Below are 20,761 nucleotides of genomic sequence, written 5' to 3' on the forward strand. Positions count from 1 at the left end.
TTCGACTAATTTAGTTCGAGGCTGCATAGGCCTAAAATCAAAAGCACACTACCGTATTGATGCGCTTTCCCCACCGCGTGTAAAATCATACCGCATATGGCACCGAGAGCTCGGTGCTCGTGTTGGGAGTGACTGAAAGATACCTGCCGATGTCTTCGTCACTTTGTTTACGTCCGGACCCCCGGCGTCCACAGCTACACAGCCTCAACACGCGCTAGCTAGCAGGTTAGCAGGCTAGCTAGCTAGCTACTCCTAGTTGACCTACGAGCAGAGGGTTTCAATAAGTCGCTGAATCATTGTCGGGCTGATCTAACGTGACACAGATCGTGTTTTTGTTCTCCTGAGGGAAGATTGACTACCGGCTACCGAAACGGTGCAGAACTACACCCATCCGCCAGCTCGTATATGTCGGTGGGTCTTTCCATTGCACACAGGCACTATCTGTTGGCACAGTCATCAAGACTCTCTGGGTAGTGTGCAAATAAAAAATCTACGGCTGGGACTGAGGAGCCACTGTCTGATGGTGCGGATGCACAGCGGGGCGCATTGCCTGAACATTCTATGCGGTTCCTTTAGTTGTATTATCAAAAACACTGTCTTGCTGTCAATCACAATACATAAGCTTAACAGTGTAAATCACAATGCGCCACATTTTTCATTTTTTCTTCCTGGTACACGAGTATTTATTAACATATTGTCAAATGGCACCAGGAAAAGGTACAAAATAAAAATAAAAAAAGTCTATTTCACATTTACTTATAAAAAAAAAAAAAAAAAAAAAATATATATATATATATATATATATATATATGAACAGTGGATTTGTAGATATTTGCTACATATTCAGACATATTTGTCAAAGTCAAGCACATTTTAGGGATCATCCAGCAAGAGGAAAGATAATGATTTTCACCCAAAATAATTTGTACTCCTTGATATCATTGAGAATTTTTTATTGTTGTTAGTTTTACTAGGTCCTGCACCACTGTACTGTGCTATATTGAATTAATGGAAATAAAAGCATGCGTCAATTAGGCATGAAACAATTCATCGATTAAATTGACCAAACAGAGTTGAAGCAAATGATCGGTCCCATCGTTTAGTGTTACCGGAAGGGTGTCCCAATCCGATATATTGGTCCGATATCAGCCAAAAAAAACTAATATCAAATTTTATCGGACTGCATCTAAAATCACCGTTAATATTTTCAGCAGTTTAGTTAAATGACTGATTATTGCTCTTGTTCTTAAATTGATATGTTTATTTTGTTTACACTATTTCTTGAATGAAGTGAAGACTAAGAGCAATGATCAATATGTTTTGGGCACAGTCAGTGAAACTAGAGCTGTGAACTCATAACTTTGAGCAGTGGACAATATTGTGTTGTTTTTGTCCTCACCCTCAGTTCTCATATACCGACAGTAAAAAAATAACTGAAGTTAACTTGAATTGTTTGCATTTTAAAAGTATAACTTTTTTTTATTTGATATATTTAGGTTATTTTTCAGGGTCTTGTAATTTATTTTTTATTTATTTAATTTAATTGTAGAATACTGTAGATATTGTGTTGAAGGTTAAAATGTATGTAACCAATTGGTTAATAATAAATGGGTCAGTTTTTCCTCATACCTACTGTTGTTGACTATTGTTCTCTGTTTGAGCAACATCACTTATCAAGCCTTATTTTTAACATTCCACACAACAAAATAAGGAATAAAAGTATGTATGATTCGTGGTGATGTCGTATCAGACTAATATCGGTATCGGCCGATACGCAAGGCTGCAATATTGGTATCATATCGGAAGTGGAAACGTTGTATTGGGACATCCCCTAATTACCGGAGCCGCTGTGTCTCACTTTTGCTTTTGGGTGCACTACGCTCAGCCCAGACTGTTTCTCGTGAAGCACCGCTGCCCTTACTTTGATTATTACTTGGTTACCCAAGGAAGCAGTAATATGAGCGTGGTAAAACTAGCGGCGAAAATTTTCAAAAAAAAAACAAAAAAAAAAAAACAGCAAAAGTCTAGTTTGGAGTGGAGCGTTAGCTATTCAAAACAACACCCCAACAGAACAAAAAAAAACTTCTATGCATCTGCCTACAGGTCTCCATAGTGCAATACTTGAAACTGTTCTGACAATATCAATGGAAAAGTGTTTACCGTGGAGATCAAAGCAAACTTTCAAGTGGCAATTTCAACCTTTTACATTTTTTTCCAGCAAATGATCTTTGATTTATGAGCAATATGCTGTCTTTATATGATTAAAAATGTTGGCATGTCCCATTCCAATATTGATATTAGTCCATATCAGCAAAAAAACAAGTATCGGTTTATATCGACCTGAATCTAAAAAATGTACAATACAAGCAGTCTATTCCAGCACTTTTAGTAAATGGGTCAGTTTTCCTTATCCACTTTTCTTTGTTTTAATCTCACTTGATTAAGCCTTTTACAACATTCCATACTACACACTAATATTAGATCAGATAAACATCAGTATCTGCAAATAATCAAAGTTACAATGTGTGTATCGTATCTCCAGCAGCTTTAAAATGAGTTTGTGTCACATAAATCTGTTAGTTATGGAATAAGATCAAGAAGCATCAATGTCACTTTGTCAAATCACACATGTTCTCTGTTATCTCTAATTAATAGAAGTTATCAATTAATAATCAAAGTGTCTATAGTTCCGTACCTGGACCTCTGACCAACCTGACTATAGTTCCGGCACTTCCTGTGCACATGTGCAGTTCGGTCACTGCCGGACCTTTTGGTAAATGGACTAGATTTTATATAGCGCTTTATCACCACACTGAAGCAGTCTCAAAGCGCTTTTACATAACAGCTCATTCACCCAATCACTCTCACAGGACTGCCATGCAAGGCGCTAGTCAACCACTGGGAGCAACTTAGGGTTCAGTGTCTTACCCAAGGACACTTGCCGAAGGACACTTTGACACATAGTCAGGTACTGGGATCGAACCCCCAACCTCTCGATCAGAAGACGACCCACTACCACCTGAGCCACGGTCGCCCACCTTTTCTACATAAGCGTAATGTGCCTGTGTTACCACCATGTCAGAAAGGCCGAGTGGTCTAAGGCACTAGACTCAATGATTCTTCCTTCCACTGCTGTGGGTTTGAATCCGGTGTGGAATCGAATCCCACCTCTGACACATTGGGTTTTTTTTTCATTTTAACATATTTAACACAGCAAATTCCACCTATAAAAATACATATACAAAAAAAAAGAAACATTTTAGGGCATTTCCTGGGTTAGGGCTAAAATAAAAAAGACGGAACTATAGCAAGAAAAGCACAGGTCCGGCAGTTACAGAACTACTAGCATTGGGCTTCCTGCCGCAACTATAGTCAGTTTTGTCTGAGATGCGAGTCCGGACCAATAGAAACAGCCATTAATAATTGAAAACACAATTTGAGTAATTGGTGTAACAGGTTAATAAACACAGCATTGACAGAACAAGCTGAAAAGGAAACTTGGAATGTATGTGTCATGCCTTATGTTGCAGAGCACTTCTAAAGATGGTGCTGATTTATTCCGTGAGAGCTCAGAGTGGCTTCTCAGCAGCTACCACCTTCCCCAAAATATACTAATTGATCTATGCTGTGATTTGCAAAATTTAGGGCGACTGTACTGGAATGGCTTTTGTGCGCATTGTCTCAGACCTCTTCAAGCAGGAGCTGCTTAAAAATTATTTTCTGGGCTTCGTACTGTTTTTTAAAACATCTCTGTGTGAATGGGGATATGGTTTAGTACTGAAGCTGGAGCTAATGACCCCCGTAACCAACCAGAGGACACTGCAGGAGCAGTACTACAACCGGACCTGTGCAGGTTCAAGAAGAGTCAGTGAACGCACACAGTAGTTCTGCTAAAAGGCCGATAGCTGTGCCTGTTCGATCTAAAAAAAAAGTCTGCACATCACGTTGGCTTACTGTGTGGAATCCCTCAGAGAAGACGAGCTGATGCTGTATACAAAGCCTGTCTCACCGTGTAATGCTGCTGCCATTCAAACAAGACAGAATCATAGAGAGTATGTCGGGAGCTATCATTATAAAGTGACACATTTTGGACTTGACATTTTAAAGATTACTTTTACGCATCAATCTGTGCCAATGACTCAAGTGTTTGCGATGTTTATCAGTTATTACGTTATTTCATTTAAGGCTTTGGTTATGTCAAAAACCAAAAGGGAAAAGTTCATTTTATGCATTCTTAGTGGGACAATCGCTCCCATATATGGTCAATTTGAGGCATTACTGAATGCAAATGAGCCTGAACATTTACAAGCACGGTGCTTTAGAACAAGTTGGATTTATCAACACTACTGTGCGTACAAATGGACTTGGACTTGATTTTATATAGCTCTTTATCACCACACTGAAGCAGTCTCAAAGCGCATGGTTAATAAATACTGATTATTTTTTGTTCTTACAAACATTCTACATTTTATTTGGAATAATAATAATAATGCATTGGATTAATAAAGCATATTATTTTGGTGGCTCAAAGTGTTTTACATGGCATCATTCCTTCACTCCACACTTAGTGGTGGTAAGCTACTATTGTAGCCACAGCTGCCCTGGGACAAACTGACAGAAGCAAGTCTGCCATAGTGCGCCATCGGCCCCTCCAATTTGTATTAACATATTTAGAAAAAGTTCTACAAACAGTTGATAAATGAGGCCCCTGGACATCAGCCTGTGAGCTTCACCTGACATTAAACAAAAACAGCGCAGCTTGCATGTCATCATGGTTTGGGGACAATCTAACAAGGTTAGGGCAGAGAAGATTTACTCATGGAGGATAACAGCTGATTGAGGAGATGATGGTGTGAAAACACTGTGACTGCGCACGTACCCTCTACATGTGCCCTGTTTTTGGTTGATGCTAAATGCGAGTTCTGAAAAGGCAGTTTGACAGAATGATGTCATCAACTCATGATTTTTTTTTTTGCGGGCCATTCATGATGGCACACTATTCTTGCTCTTTAACTGTAAACATTTAGGGCTCATCTTTGAATGGCAATAAAAGGATTATTGGACCATGTAAGACATTTTTTCAGCACAAATCTTTTATCAGAACATTTTGGTCCAAACTTGTAAAAATGAGGGGAGGGTCCCTGTAAGCTGTTGGCCAGCTATCAATGCAGAAGCACACAGGGAGGTATTATTTATAACAAAGTGCCTATTTGTACGGTTGCCGTACAGACAACCCCCGGTGCTAATGGTACGGTTACCGAAGAACAAGTACATAGCGTCATAGGGTTAGGTGATAACCCAATATCGCAACAATTTTTAGAGTTAGTGTTAGGTTTAGTCGTAGTCACGCAACCTAAACAGGATAATGACTGACCTATAATGTGACCTAAACTGGTCAAATAGGAGCGCTGCATAAGGATAAAATGTCGGTATATTGATACGGCAATCGTACTGATAGCCACTGCCTATTTATAAAGTATTGATTCAAAAATAACGGCATCTCAAAATTTTTACATAAAATGCATGTGTGGGACTTATAGCACAGAAAATAGTCATAACATTGGGTCGAGTCTCAAAAAGTTTTTTTTTGTCTATCTATGGATTTATTCATTTATAGCCTTTTTCATCTTTTGTAGCGCAAATAAACAAAAGAAAGAAAAAAAAACAGAAAAAACCTTACAATGTTAAATTTCTTTGCCTAAATCTGTCGTTTAACTGGAACAACTGGGTTGTTGAACTTATGTAGACCAACATGGATAGAACACACCGGATCTGACGGTGAGCTTAAACGTTGGAGTGCGCACAATCTAAACTACTGGTCAATGACAGAAAGAAATCACGATAACACACTTAAAAAGATAACCAAACAACTATTATTTATTGTAGTATTCTCATATACATAAACTATAAAGTCCCTCCCTGAAACTTTACTTAGTGTTCAAATAAACAATCTCTTTTCTCTAATAAATTCAATTTGGGTTGTGTTTTGTCTCTTTCCGGATCCAAAGTATGGAACGAAGTTTTAGCTGTCAGAAGTAGCTCGAGCTGGTTAAGTTATCACCCAATTCAATTACATTAGCTTAGTTAAACTGGTAGTTTTGGAGATAGTTGTTTAAACCAACCTTCACGGAATGAAAGGTACTTTTTCACAGCAGTTACACAGACCGATAACATGGGGCAACTAGAACATGAAGCTTGTATAGAGGGGCACATGCCATCACACAGTGAAAGCGATGAGTGTGTATGTAGGTTTAAGCTAACCTGCTAGCTCCGCACAAAGCTATCCGTAAGATCAATGCTAAATTAAAAATGGCGGTCAACACTGCAGATGGTGCGTACATTACCCTTAAAAACACCAGTTTGACGTCTGGGACACCGTGAGGAGTGAGAATCAACTATGATAGATGTCTCGATAGAACTGTGTTATCCAGCAGTCAGCTAAATCCAGTGTCAAAAGAGCGGAACGAGTGTTTTTGCTTACCTCGAGTGCGTGTTACATTTGCTTCTCCATCTTGCACTAGCGAGCGGTAGGACAGTCCAGATCTCGCGAGAATACCTGCACCAAAGTTCACCAAGGGCACTCCCTGAAAAAACGCTGAACGAGGTTTCCATCAGAGGTTCTCACTAGTCCACTGGTTCCCAACCCTTCTTTTTTGGATCGTGACCCCATAGTGATATTAAACATTTCTGGCGACCCCAGAGTGTTCTTAGTATAAGAATGATGTATTTATTAAAAAATAAATAAAGTAAAACTGTTACAAATAAGAGCTTGACAGTAGATTGTGATCTACTAAAGTACTTACCATTGTTGCTAACATATCTTTTTGTATATTTATGTGTGTATATAAGTATGTGTATGTGCATATGTATGTTTCTTGCATGTAAACTGTTTATCTGTTATGTTAACTGTTTTGTGAAAGGAAGCAACCACTGATATGAGTTATGACAATTACAGCGATGGGAATTTATAAATTTACTTCCACCCACTCCTTTTCGAGTTCATTTATATATGAAAGTATGTTAATTCGAAAAGAGTCATGTGTATATGTAATGTACATTGAACTTGGAATAAACAATCAGTCGATCAGTCAATCATGTTGAGTTATACTGTTACAAATACAGAGTGGCCAGGATTAGAGAGAAGTTTCATAAGAAATTGCTTGATTGAAAATATATTCCCTAGTAGACGAAACAAAATGACATTTTTTTTTCACAAATTTAACAAAAATGTGATTGATAAACTAAGACCAATGTATCTAAAATTTCCTATACCCCATAAAATTAAAAAAATAAAACAAACAAATAACACACATTTTACCAGTATATGGTATACAGTATTTATCCATCCAAAGAATTACTTTTAATATTGAAGATAATGCATGCACATTTTGGGAAATTAACATTGAAACTACACAATATATATATATATATATATATTGTGTATATATGTGATGTAATACAAATATTTTGGCACAGTATTCAAAATTGGATCAAACATATTCTATTATTTCCAGCATTATCTAGTGATTTTTTTCTTTTTCTAAAATGCAAAAATTATATTCCTTGTTTTCTTTCATTGTTTTTTTTGTTTTGTTTTGTTTTCTTTGACTGTTTACCATGATACTGTTTAATCTTGAGTGAATGGAACAAATTTTAAGCTATTTCAAGTTGATGTTCCCTTGGCAAGTTCTTAATTTTTGTATTTGGTTGTAAATTGTAAAATGGCATATTTGTTTATTCATGTACATATTTGTCAATAAAAATAAAAAAAAAAAATAAAAAAGGATTAGAGACAAGTTGTGCTAGCTCAGATAATTCATACTGCATTTTATTTGAACTAGATTTAGATTTTCCAAAGATAAAGTATACATTGGTTGTTTAAAATTGTGTGTTTTCATTTGAAAACAATGATTTAAAAAAATTGATCATTATTTTTATTTCTTTTTTTTTAATTAATTACTAGACATTTCAGGGACCTCAAAAGAATTCAATGAAACACCCACCCATGCAACATTGAGCTGTTTTAATTTATCCTGAGTTACCATGACTACCTGTCAACATTGAGGTGTTCTGCAAAGCTGCATTTAAAACAATTTTATGAAATAATTAACGGTATCATTGCAGTCCAAACAAATCCGATGTTGCACAATGCACATCCTTGAACAAAGCAGCAGCCATGTTGAAAGTTTCAGCTGTCTGTCCCTCAACCGCAGATATTTCAGCCACACACAGACATTTTTTTTGGCTTTTATAGATAGAAAAGACACATGTTCATGCAAGAAGTCACCTTGACCATTTTGTCTCTTATATACCTATCGTTTTCTCTATAATGCATTTTATTATTAAATCCAGATGTTGTTTTAATGGATTCTGTGGTGTTTAGCATTTTTTATGCTATTTGTAACTGTTTTAAAGCTATGCTTTTATTTGAGCAGTTTACAGTTCTTGGGATCATTATGTGTCTGTTGACTTCAGCAATTGTGCTATATAATCACCCTAGTGGTGATTAATCTTAATTATACAGCATACATTTTGCATATTTAGTGATTTTCTAATGAACATAAATAAATAAATGTATTTCACCCAAGAAAACATTTTATCATACCACATCATGTTCAAAACACAAAACACAATACATAAAAGTGAGCATCAGCAATATTTAATACAAAACTAAATGGTTGAAATTCAACTAGTTATTTTTTTTCAGCACACTTTCAAAAATACACCGACAAGACAACATGAACTTAGCAATGACAGTTACTGCATACAAATATAGAAAAGATCAGGGTTATTGATGTTGTTTTTCCAAATACAGCATGTACAATTTGTGTTACCAAAGATTTGGGCCTTTGAACTATAAAAGAACTTAAATTACAACATCTATTTACATATCATAGCCTGCATCTTCACAATGTTTATCACACGATTAGATCTAAACCTTTGCCCTCGCTATTTGACTAGTACATTCTATTGTGAGAAAGCACATCTTCTAGATTTCACTTGGGACTAGTGCCAACACTTGGGTTACACATTTTGGCCACATGTAGGAAAACTACGGTACTCTCTGTTCCACAATATGTTTATGCTTTTTTAAATGAACCTGTACATATGTAACAAATATGTACAATAACTGCTGAAACAGTAAAACAGATCATGGAATACAAACTGTTTCAGATACAAAAAAGTTGAAAACAAAGCATGAACTGAGACTGATGTGTAAAATTATAAAATAGAAATAAAATCAGGATAAAAGATGTTAAAACACTGATGTTGCACAAACGTACATTTAAAATAAAAATCAGTCTGGGGTTAATATAGTGCTGTTTTCTATAAGTGTGATGCTGAGGTGAGGAAAAAAAATCGTTGATACACAAGCATCAGAGGGAGCTGCTCTTAACACACAAAACATTGCAATAATGTCTACACAAGTATTCATTGTTGCTGTGAGGGATGTTGTGAACTACAAATATAAGCTAACTAAACTGCATTGTTTACCTAGTCTGTCTTTATAAACTCAGGTTTATAAACAGTTTATGTTTCCTCAAAATGAATATAAAATACACTAATTTGTTTTTGCATTAAAATGAGTACAAAAATAAAAGTCAGTGTCTAAATGTCATTTAGAAAATATCAGAAGTAGTCAACATTGCCAATGATAAATGTATTTTACCACGAGTCAGAAAAAGCATTGGAAAAAACAAACAGTGACGTGGGTCAAAAACAGGAGAAGTGAAAACAAACAAATTTATCTTAAGTACAAAATATAGATTACTATTACTATTTTCTTCAGCCGGGTTTTACAACGTCCTTCACTTTATTCTTACATCTTTACATCGCTCACAAAAGAAGCTTTCCGTTGCGATGAATTTTCAGTATCTTTCCAAGTCTCTGTTTTGCGGTTGCGAGTCCTTTTTTGGGGCGTTTACCTGAATGAAACCACATTTTTTTGTTTTGTTTTTATAAACCATTTTACAACACAGACACAATAGATGCATTAAATGTTTATTGGTTGTCGAGTTCACACTTACCCACTCCTATCGCACCTTGGCTGGCTAAACTTGCAGGCGATGCACCTGAGTGTGAGCTGCTACTCTGTGGTGACAAGGAGGGTCTTCGTGTAGTCAGGAAAACACCAGGAGCCATGGCGCCACCACCTCTGGGGCCACCTTGGCCAAAAGGTCCAGGTCCAGCTGTGTATTCATGGTCCAAAAGACTAGCAGAAAAATAATCCATCCTTCTGTCTGGACTGCTGTCTGCTACAGACTCTGGAGCTGTTGTTGGAGAGGGTGGGGCTGGTTCCGCCAGAACAGGGGGAGGAGTAACTACTGGAGCAGGAGGACGCTGTTTTTTTATGTATTTCCTCTTGACAGGCTTTTGCTGCTGCTGAATGAAAAGCAGACAGGAAAACAAAACTCAGTGTTCAATGGCTGCTAATTCCTCAGATTAATGTCCTGTGTTTGACGACTTACTTGCTGTGCCAGCTTGGCAGCTGCTGCTGCAAGGCCAGTTTCTACAGAAGCAACTCGAGCTCCTTCCCTAGCTGGTCGCTCCTGTTTTGGAAGGGTGGGCATCACCCTGGCTGTGAGGGGAAAAAAGATATTCAATTGTTGTAAAAGCTACAAGGCAAATCAGAACTCTTCTTCATTGTTTTCAAGGAAAGGAACCTTTGGGGCTCCAGGGCGTGTCGTCCCAGTTCTTCTTCCGTTTCATCTTTGCCTTGTTGGCATGATCCTCCTCATCAGACTCCAATGATGGGTAAACTAAAAAAAAATTACAATTAGAGGACATGTTGTAATAATATAATGAGTAGTGATTGAAATCTAACCATAATCCGAATCTTTAAAACACGTTCCCAAAGTTTCTTGCTCATCTGGGCTCTCCTCGTCGCTAAGGTGACGGGCAGGCCGTTTGATTGGTCGTTTTCCTGGGCGCTGGATGACTGGTTTCTTCTCAGGATTGGCTGCTTTTTTATTAGTCACCCACACAGCTCTGCCTCCCTTCTCCTTGACCATCCCTAATCCCTCTGTCAGGCCTCCAGAGATGGATAAAGGAGATGAAGAGGAAGAAGAGGAGGAGGAAGAGGAAGAAGAAGAAGGAGGGTTTGCCATGGAGAGCATACCCTGGATGGCGTCACGAGTGCTTGGAGAGGCTGGAGCTTCCTCACTGGGGGGAAGAAAAAGAAAAAAAAAAAAAAAAAAAAAAAAAGTTGTTCATTTACCTAAAAATCTTTTTTAACACTACACAAAACCTCGGAAAAAAAACAGACACCTCCCTCTTTAAAAAAATATAAAGTCTAAATATTCAACATGAAAATCTTGGGGAACTTTGCTTGACATCAACACCACATAAATGAAATATCACGAGGTGCTTTAATCAATATTGATCAATGTAATCTAACCTGAGTGCTGAAGGGTCTAAACCTGCCACTTGTTTGCTGGCCTTTAATAGGTCCAAAATGCCACCTGCACCACCCTTCACTCCATGGGCAACCAGTGCTTCCTCATCAGTGGTGTAGTCCTCCTTCGGAAAGATGAACATAAATTGTGAAATTGAGCTTCAGGAACCATTTGAAGAGTTTAAAATTACAGCCCGTATGAAGAAATCAATTAAATTCTTATAATGCATCTAACAAATTCAATATCCAACAACATAAGAAACTGAGGAGAAATTCTACTGTCAGCTGAAATTTGTCATTTATGGACATATGAGCAATTGTATTTCTGTGATTATTTCAGTCAAGATTCTCACCTCAATGTCAAAGTCCACCTCTCCTGGCTCCCTGATGCGATTTGGATCAGAACAGGGTTTAGCTCTGGGCAGTTTCCTGGGAAGACCTGGTAGCAATAACACAACAAGTGTTTGTTTGTACAAAGCGATGCGACTGTGGAAAAAAGCTCAAAGTAAAGCCACATTTGTTTCTCACTGGTTATGTAAGAAAGGTAGATGTAAATTCTGCTGTTAGGGATGAAATAAACGATTTTTTTTCCAACGATTAATCTCGCAATAATTTTTTCGACGCATCGATTAATCTATCGATTAAATTTTTCAGTTCGGTTCAACTCGATTCAATCATCTCTCCAATAATTGACTAAACGCAATTTATACATGTTGATTTACATATCTAAAATTAAAAAAATAAATAAAAAACATGAATTCCTTAACATGTTTATTGCTCTTCAACTCAAAATTCCCAAAATAAAGTTCAAGTAATAATATAAAAGTACAAAATATTTTTAAGTAAATAAACTTTCACTTTACCTTAAGAATTGTGTGTACGTGTGTGTGTGTGTTGTCCTTTAGGAAGTTTAAGGGAAAAATCAACAGTCAGACTGCAAAAGAAAAACTCCATTAGATGCCTATGTGTAAAGCAAACATACATTGTGTTTAATTTACAAATCAGGACGGACTACTAGGGTATCACATTGGTATGTAAATGTGCGCGTGTGCGGCTCTTGATGTCACAGCAGGTGTTTCCTCCGCGCTGCCATCCGGTCACACCCGGGATAAAGGACGAGGGTTACAGAAAACAGCTACCTTCGTCAAACGAGTGCATGCCTTCACTGCCTTGCACTTTGGAAACTTGGAGGAGCCACTCACGTTAGTTATTCACCGGTGCCGCCATCTTTGTTTTGGTCGGACGACGCATCGGCGCGCACATTTTGCGTCGACATATTTTTTGCGTTGATGTCATCAATTACGTCGACGCGTTGTCCCGGTCCGAGCAGCTCTTGTACTTTTTTTATTTTTTTATTTGTTCAATCAATCGATACACTCTTGTGCAGAGTTATTTCTTTACCACTCAGTTTCTTTTTCTTGCTAGGTCCAGCAGACTTGCGCCGAGAAGGAGGGGTCTCATCAATTTGCAACTCGTCCTCAGACTCCAGCTCAGACAAACTCGACCCTTCAGCAGCGAGATGTTGGTAACTTCCAGCACCTCCTGCCCCATCCTTCCTGTAATCAGAGAGGAGGTAGGTAAAAACAAACAATGTTAAGCAATAAACTAGGTTTGCTAAAGATTTCATGTGGGTGCAATTCATACCCTTGGATTTTTCCATTAGTCAGCACCAACCTAAGTTTGCTCTTATTGAGCTTCCCTTCAAACCCATCCAAAGGCAACTCCAACTGTGAAAGTAATATTTTGTGAAACACTGCACAATGCTTGATAATTAATCCATAATATGTCCATGAATACTCCATACCTTGTTCTTGAGCTTAGACTTCCCAGGTTGAAATTTCTTCAGTGTGTGTTTAGTGTGAATCTCAAGCAGGTCTAGTTCCCCTGCTTCAGCCTTTAGTAGCCCTTTTTGACTCTTCTTTTTGGTTCCCACTGGCCCAACGTCCACAGCCATTTCCTTGGACTTGAGGCCTTTCTTTTTCCCAGGTGGGCGACCTGAATTCTGTGCAGTGGTCAGTGGTGCTTTGGACAGTGGTGAACCAGGAAACTGTGGTCCAGTTCGCCCAATATTTTGTTGAAAGATATCCTGATAGGGTATTATGTGCTATGTTAAATAACAATAATAAAGCTCCTTTTTTTGTTGTTTGATTGTTTTTTGTTTTTGTTTCTAGTCAATACCTCAACCAGACGAATCTCTTTGGCCAAGTCCTTTACTAATGTTTGAGTGTTGATGGTTCCTGGAATCTCCACTTCATGCCCTGCCAAAGCCTGAAAAACAGAGACATACAGTCACTCATTTGTTACATGTAGAACTGGGAACCACAAAGGAAGGCAATTTCTATTATAAACTTTGTATGGCTGAGAAAAGTAAACACTTGACTAAATGAAACCTCAAGTTTGGTTTTTAATACAAAATCTTTAAACGTTTATCTGCTAATCAAAAAACAGAATATTTTCTGCACAAAACATTTATTTTTACTTGGAGAAATTAAGGTACATAGGTGTGTGAGCTATGTGTGTAGTCAGGTGAGCTGGAGCAAGGTCAAATCTAAATAAGGTAGGATAATGACAACTAACAAAAACTCCTTGAAGCATTTTGGGAACCATTTTACCTCTTTACGTGTCCAGCCGCGGAAAGCGTTGTTCAGGGCTTTTGCTCCATGAACAAGATAAGTGGCCGGGTGTCTGCGATTTTCTCTCAATCCTGTTACAATAAAAACATAAAAAAAAAAACAAAAACACAAGACAATTTCTATTAAAGATTAATATGGGCAACGTTGACCAAATCAACTGTCCACATTCAAACTCAAACTATTAAAATGAATTCAGTGAAACATCCCTCACCTCTAAATGTATCGAGAAGATGTTTTCCGACATACCAGCACACTGTTTCAAAGTTGGGAAATCGGAACAAGTCTGCAGTACTTAACCTTTTCTCTATTTCATATGCCCTAAAAAATAGAAAACAAAATACATGAATCATATTACATTGTTAGAGCTAATACACGTTAAATAGTAAATGTAAACATCGTCAGTCAAGTATTACAAGAACTACACAATTTATAATAGTGTATAATGCTCTGACCTAATAATTGTTGTAGATTTGTAAAAATGTATCTTGTGTAAATGTATGTCTTGCATTTATCGTGCTTTCCTAAGTAAAGGGTAACAGAGCAACTATACTCAAATACAATTATTGCAGATGTATTCTCATCTGAAGAAGAAAAAAGTAAGGTAAAATCTATTTACAATTTAAAAAAAATACTTCTACAATATATTTCCAAACTATCGGAACATAAAATGCATTGTTAAAGAAAACTGTGACTTTCACATATCGCTTTGAATTTAATAAACATGTAGAGTCTAAAAAGGTGAATTTCAGGCTTATTTAAAAAAAAAATCAAACTTAAGCAAATGAATGCAATCTAATAATAAAATTGAAAAAAGAGAATGGAATGAAGTATCATCATTTATTTTGAAATAAATTATGTTAATTCTATTTTATTTTTTAAACTAACCGCAGTTGCATGTCAATGTTGAGACTATGCAAAAAGTTTCCTCCAAAGGCAAGGCAGTCCACTGGAGTCAGCACAGCATGAATCCACCCTAAAAATTGAACGATTTTAATAAGAGTTGTACTCAAATTACAAAAATGTAAGTATGGACATCTTGAGGGCTTGTCTAAATTTTACAAAAAAATACATGCATAATTAATCAGTTTTCTCCAAATACAGCCGCACCATTTTTGGCTAATAGAAACTGGCTAGGAATATTCTCAACAACTTTTACACACACGGCTGGTGCTGCCCTGACCTGGCCGGTCTCTCTCTTATGTTTTTTTGTGAGTATACCATAACTTAAAGCTGATATCAAGAGTTTCTGAGAAATCTATGTTCATGTATGATTCTTTTGAAATGCAAAAAAATACCCAACTAGTCTTTTACTATGGTCTACTGCCGGTATCATTCATATACATTAATGTATGTAAGTCCCTCCTTCGTCCTACAGACCCCTATACAAAAGGAAACGATCGCCGAGAGTGCCCAGCCAATAGGCTTCGACTTCCTGGATCGAGGACTGTCAATCAAAGTGAATGCACGTGCTGTGTAAACAGTGCACGTAAACGAGGCCGCGTATCTCAAACAGGTATCACTCTGAGCAGCAGAGCGTCATGGAGGGGCGCTCTGAAACTCCAAAGTTACCCATTCCACGATTGCCAACGTATAAAGCTTCTACTAAAAGACAAAAGAAAAGTAACATAGAAGCGTAGCTTCTGGTAGATTGGCAGAGGCAGAGGAGGAAGTAGAGCTGATAAGGGCGGGACATTGAGACATATGCATATACACTGTTTACGGGGGCTATTGTTTCATTCCAAACCATTTATGTTGAAATAACTTATTCCATTGTCACAAATCATGTAAAAATGTTATTTGCCCAGGAGTCATAACATTACACTACTGACAACTGACATCTCACCTGTTGGTATGAACAATGTGTTTCCCTGTTTGAGAGAACACTTGTAGCACATGTCGACCTGGTCCCCAAAAAACATCTCATTCTGGCTGGATGAGGAACTCCACCGCTCAAAAAGAGCAAGGTTGGCTGGGGTGGGAGAAATCAAGTAAAAGATTTTCTCGCCCTGAAAAACAAAAAAGACTTTGATTAATATCCAAATAATTTTACAAGCTGTTTGTTTTTAAAGACACTTGTCTTCTGCTTACTCTCAGGACATGGTACCACACTGAAGTGCCTCCAAAGTCAATGTGAAAATCTGTGTAGCTATCCTTGACGCCCATGAGGCAGTACTTCTGCACATTGGGACGTTCGAAAACAGACTCTTCAGGCCAGAGGTTCTCCACCCATGAAAGCTTCCTCACAATCTTTGGAGTTTCCACCAAATTTGAAAGCCTACGGCAAGTCCAGTACAACATATTTACTTTTATTCAAAAGATTCTCAACCTTTTGTTATGACTCATCATTTAATGTGACTGTTAACCGTAAAGTACTCAATAAATAGTTGAATGATAAGCATACCTGGTCTCTGAGAACTCGAGGCTAATGACATTGAGCACTCGTTCTCGGTTTGGACTGTTGTAGTATTCAACAAAGTCACCCAACCGCATCTTTAGATCACACTGGCGAGCCACATCTATCACATCAATCTCTTTGTCAGCACCTGCAATTTTTTGTGCAAAACGGGGTCTTTTAAATTATATTTAAAACAATTAGATTTTTGAACAACATAAATCTTATTTTCTATTTCCATTACTCATTAAAATAAGCGACGCACAGAAAACAGTTTACCAGCATTACAGAGCTAGACTTTCCAAGGCAAAAATGATTCTGTCCTTACCAATGTAATGTTCTACATCATTGACATTGAATGATGAGGGAGGAAGAGTCATGCCGAGGCCATCCCGCCTCAGCACCATCACAGGAACACTGAAGGAATGCTCTTCCAGAAATTCAACTGTCAGTTGGGCACCAGTTGGCTTTAGCAGGACTTCATCAGCACTTTCAAAGTAATACAAGTAGACATAAGCGTGAAATTGCAGGAGACAAATATTCAGAACAAATTACTATCACTATCAATGGTGATTAATGATGAAGATGCAACATGGTAATTAACGCTCATCCATCCTTTGTTGCTGTTATATATGTACACACTATATATGTACTATGAACACAAAATGAAAACATTAAGCCCTTATACATACAAATCTGGAATCGGAGCTGTCACATAAAAGTAAATTTCAGATATGATACGTTTAAATCAGTGTCCAAGTTGTTTTAGTTCAAGGGCCAAATACAGACCAGTTCGATCACAAGTGGGCCACAGGTTTTAGGCGAGAAAATGATCAAGTTCAACATTAATGTGCCCAAGTTTGCAATTTCAGTTATAAATTAGACAAAGTATGGAAGGCATCAACAATATCTAGGCAATAAGTGATAGGGATTTAAATGTCTTTTGATTTGTTTATTTTTTGAAGATTTTTTATTTAATTTGGGGAGATTTTATGGAATCATTTGAGAAAAATTGAATGGATTTTGGAAACATTTTGAGTTCTTTCAACAACAATTTACAATTGAATTATTTGGTCATTTACACAATAATTCATGTTTTCTCTGTCAATTAACTTTCTCCTGCACTCCAAATCGGCCTGAGCAAACTTTATTAACTCTGATTTACATGTTAATGGACATTATCCAAATTATATTAGAGAAAGCATGTACAGTATTTACTGATGTAAGAGGTTTTTTTACTTTATAAACATGCGGTCTTGGGTTGACAAAGTGATAACAGCCGCATTAACTGACCTGAAGTAGAAGGCACATGAAAGCTGTCCTATATTTTATATTCTTAGCGAGGAAAAAATGATGGTCAACTCTTAGAACTAGCCTGCTGGAGTTACTTGTAATTGTGCATCAGTTTGGTTTGCACAATTTTACTAATATGGTTTATGCACATTTTTTAACCAGATTGTAACAGGTCAAATAATTCATTTAAATACATATCAATGAGATATGTAACAAATATGTTTGTTGCAAACAGGCACATTTTTTAAAAATCATTTCTTAACCCCCGACTTGAAGTTTGTTGACACAGAATGATGAGTGAGACTTACTTTGGGAATGTGCGACTACGTAGCTCTCTGACAAACTGTGTACTACCAGTTTTGACAGGGCGACTTGGGTCTCTTGCTGCAGCAGAAGCTGAATCCGTCTGCTTACTGCCTCCTCTGCGTTTCCGCACTAAAGGGATATCGGAGAAATGTCCAATTAATGCCCAAACCAAATAAATGCATGTCCATTGTCCAATGGTTAACCTAATTAAATTATGACTTACTGACAGATGGGCCATGAGTGACCTGACAGTTAGGACAGTGATACAAGTCGATCTCAGCCGCCTTATCCTCTTCGACTCCAACACAACTACAGAAGAAAAATTATCATTAGCCAAACTGCACTACAGATCCAGCCTATAAAGACCAACATTGATGAATCTAACAACTTATTGCATCTACATCAAACAATTACATTAAACCCAAATGCTACTTATAGATGGAAGAAAGAGAAATATCTCCTTGGAAAAGTTCCCTACCTTCCATGAAACCAGTCTTGACAAATGTCACACTCGATCATGAAGCGTGTCACATCATATGGCAGGCGACACAAGCAGTACACTGGCACTGAAGCCATGTTCAGGCTTGAAACAAGGGACCAAAGGATAAATAAGTAGTTGGTTCACAATGTGGATGCTGCCGATGAGCTAATCTCTATCACTTCCCGTCCAGATCCTTGTTGTTAGGCAGCAAAGCTGTAAGGACATACACGATACATTATTCATTTATTGGATACAATAACACGATTGCATAGACTATGATAAAACATTGATACCTATTTGGAATTCGTTTCCATCACAGAATAATTCACTTGATCTAAAACTCAGTAAAACACTACCACTACATAAACTAAATGAATCTAACTAAAACTAAAATTAAATACAGCATGGTTTGTGTAGCGTCACATAAATGTTTAATAATGTATTCTGTATTAACATTAGCAGTTGATTTGTTTACCATCATGTTAGGTTTAAGAAGCTATGCCGTAAACTCAATGGTGTAAACACGCCGTGCTCTGTGTATCAACAATCATACGCGATCAGCATAGTAGCTAATGTTAGCTGCTACGGCTAACGATATAGCAACAAAACCTGCAAAAACGGGGAGCCGTAACACAGTAAACAACATTTTTCACAATTAAAGTAAGATTCATTCTATTATGAATTATTAGAATTTGGCCAAATTAAATTACAAAATCCGGCTAATGTTAGCTACTCACCAAAGTGAAGCTACCGTTGGGCCAAATATCGATAAGCCGCCGTAATCCCTACGCAAGTCCGGGGCTGACTGAGGCCTTCTTATGCGACGTCGGGTGCTAACTATTTACGTCCATTACATTTATGTTTGCACGTTATGCCAAAAATAAATACAAAGCCCATTAATTTACAATGGACCCGCAAATCTAAAAGCAGCTAAACGAGCCAGACAACAACAAATAACGGCGTGCTTGACTGCATCAACGCCATTTCAAAGACAGGAACGTCAACCCGTTGTCCATCGATCTCTGTTATGTGTGAACAATAAAGTTATTGCTTTTCAAAAGCGGACAGGAGCTGAGATAAAAAAAAAAAAAAAAAACTGGGCGGGAGGTTCAAATTATTGTCTCTTTTTTAGCGCGTAGATTTAATTTATAAAATAAAAATAAAAATAAAAATGCATTTAATATGATGAATGCTTTATTCATAAAAGCAATATTCTTACTTTGTATCAACTGAACCTGTTATGTTTACCTAATGCATTTAAAAGGAATCACTTTTCTGTATATCATCTTTGTGCTTATTTTTGTGTGAATATTTCAAGCTAGCTAAACTTTAGTCAATATAATGAATAAATAATGCATAAATTAATTTTTTCAAAATTAATTTATGTTTATATTATATATGGCATCAAACATTGAAATAGTTTGCCTCCTTATTCGTATTTTTATTTCCAACTCTATATATCTATACATCCCCGAACGTGGAGAGCCTTATTTTATCATATATGGTCGTTATCTTATCTGATGTATTAAAATGTCAAAGCAAAAACTAAAATCCAAACAGGTAGACAGAGCCCACTGCACCCCCTAGGGGCAATAGGTGAGAGTGCAGAGAGGAATACAATATAGTGTCTAAAATAATAACAATAATAATAAACCATAATATATGTTGTATTTTACAAAAAGGTACAACTACATATGGGGATTAATGCACCAATAAAAAGCACATACAACAACACATGTAAGTATATGGAGACAGACACACTGCTGCATCACTGTAAAGACTGATAGCTGTCTCAATGGCAATAAAATGATGCACAACATTTCTTCTTTATGTACTATAACACATTTTATGTTATAGTACATGTACTCTTGAAGTTTATTCTACTACAACAATGTTGAAAAATTCAAAGAATAAATAATTCCTATGGGATTTAGGGGCACAAATGTCAGTGGGGATTATTGAAATATTTTCTCCCCAGTAAGTGGTATCTGGATCTAAAAGGTTTGAGAACCCCTGGTGTAGATAGTAGATGGAGGATAGGAAGGTTTGTAGCACAGTAGTGTGTGCTTTCTGGACAAGGGCAGAGATGGAGACGCTGAGTATAGTGACCAGCGTGAGGCAGTGATAAACAATCATCCATCTGAATTATGAGGAAAAACAAGTAAAAAAAAGGCAAAAATTGGAAAAACCTTTTGAAGACATGTTTTTTAATGATAACCTTCCAAATTATAGGATGTAATAGGAGTGTATAGTGCCGACTG

The 20,761-nt window shown here is 37.1% G+C and overlaps 2 protein-coding genes across 11 annotated transcripts in view; both read right to left on the bottom strand.

Moving 5' to 3' along the window:
- huwe1 (HECT, UBA and WWE domain containing E3 ubiquitin protein ligase 1) overlaps nucleotides 1–6,576 on the bottom strand; it is a 41,775-nt gene extending 35,199 nt beyond the window's left edge. For 6 of the 9 annotated variants that reach the window (XM_028451983.1, XM_028451984.1, XM_028451986.1 and 3 more), the window contains exon 1: nucleotides 6,482–6,576. The gene's annotated coding sequence lies outside the window, so the exon portion shown is untranslated. Of the gene's footprint in view, nucleotides 1–143; nucleotides 479–6,344; nucleotides 6,363–6,481 lie in introns of those variants that run through there. The other 3 variants (XM_028451981.1, XM_028451982.1, XM_028451989.1) reach the window with 3 other exon arrangements.
- A 2,067-nt stretch (nucleotides 6,577–8,643) lies between these two features.
- On the bottom strand, nucleotides 8,644–19,524 carry phf8 (PHD finger protein 8). 2 transcript variants are annotated; one of them, XM_028452017.1, is made up of 22 exons: nucleotides 19,238–19,524; nucleotides 18,498–18,713; nucleotides 18,243–18,328; nucleotides 18,022–18,148; nucleotides 16,749–16,909; nucleotides 16,430–16,571; nucleotides 16,117–16,303; nucleotides 15,872–16,034; nucleotides 14,914–15,001; nucleotides 14,240–14,346; nucleotides 14,008–14,099; nucleotides 13,574–13,663; nucleotides 13,200–13,481; nucleotides 13,040–13,122; nucleotides 12,797–12,951; nucleotides 11,749–11,834; nucleotides 11,399–11,520; nucleotides 10,826–11,163; nucleotides 10,665–10,760; nucleotides 10,470–10,579; nucleotides 10,029–10,380; nucleotides 8,644–9,926 (listed from the first exon to the last, which is right to left on the bottom strand). In XM_028452017.1, the coding sequence occupies exons 2-22, from the start codon at nucleotides 18,593–18,595 to the stop codon at nucleotides 9,838–9,840; spliced, it is 3,054 nt and encodes a 1,017-aa protein (XP_028307818.1). In that variant the 5' UTR covers nucleotides 18,596–18,713; nucleotides 19,238–19,524; the 3' UTR covers nucleotides 8,644–9,837. The 2 variants fall into 2 exon arrangements, with proteins under 2 accessions (XP_028307818.1, XP_028307817.1); XM_028452016.1 differs by having other exon boundaries at nucleotides 10,029–10,383.
- Between the last annotated feature and the right edge of the window lie 1,237 nt (nucleotides 19,525–20,761).

The sequence above is a fragment of the Gouania willdenowi genome, chromosome 7 (genome assembly GCF_900634775.1).
Source record: "Gouania willdenowi chromosome 7, fGouWil2.1, whole genome shotgun sequence".
Lineage (NCBI taxonomy): Eukaryota > Metazoa > Chordata > Actinopteri > Blenniiformes > Gobiesocidae > Gouania > Gouania willdenowi.

Excerpts from the sequence above, each read along its gene's own strand:
- phf8 (XM_028452016.1), bottom strand. The coding sequence starts at position 18,595 with ATGGCTTCAGTGCCAGTGTACTGCTTGTGTCGCCTGCCATATGATGTG. Across the intron at positions 16,035-16,116 it reads TGTGGTACCATGTCCTGAGA|GGCGAGAAAATCTTTTACTT; the intron begins GTAAGCAGAAGA and ends TTTGTTTTTCAG. Across the intron at positions 10,580-10,664 it reads CACGCCCTGGAGCCCCAAAG|CCAGGGTGATGCCCACCCTT; the intron begins GTTCCTTTCCTT and ends TTCCCCTCACAG.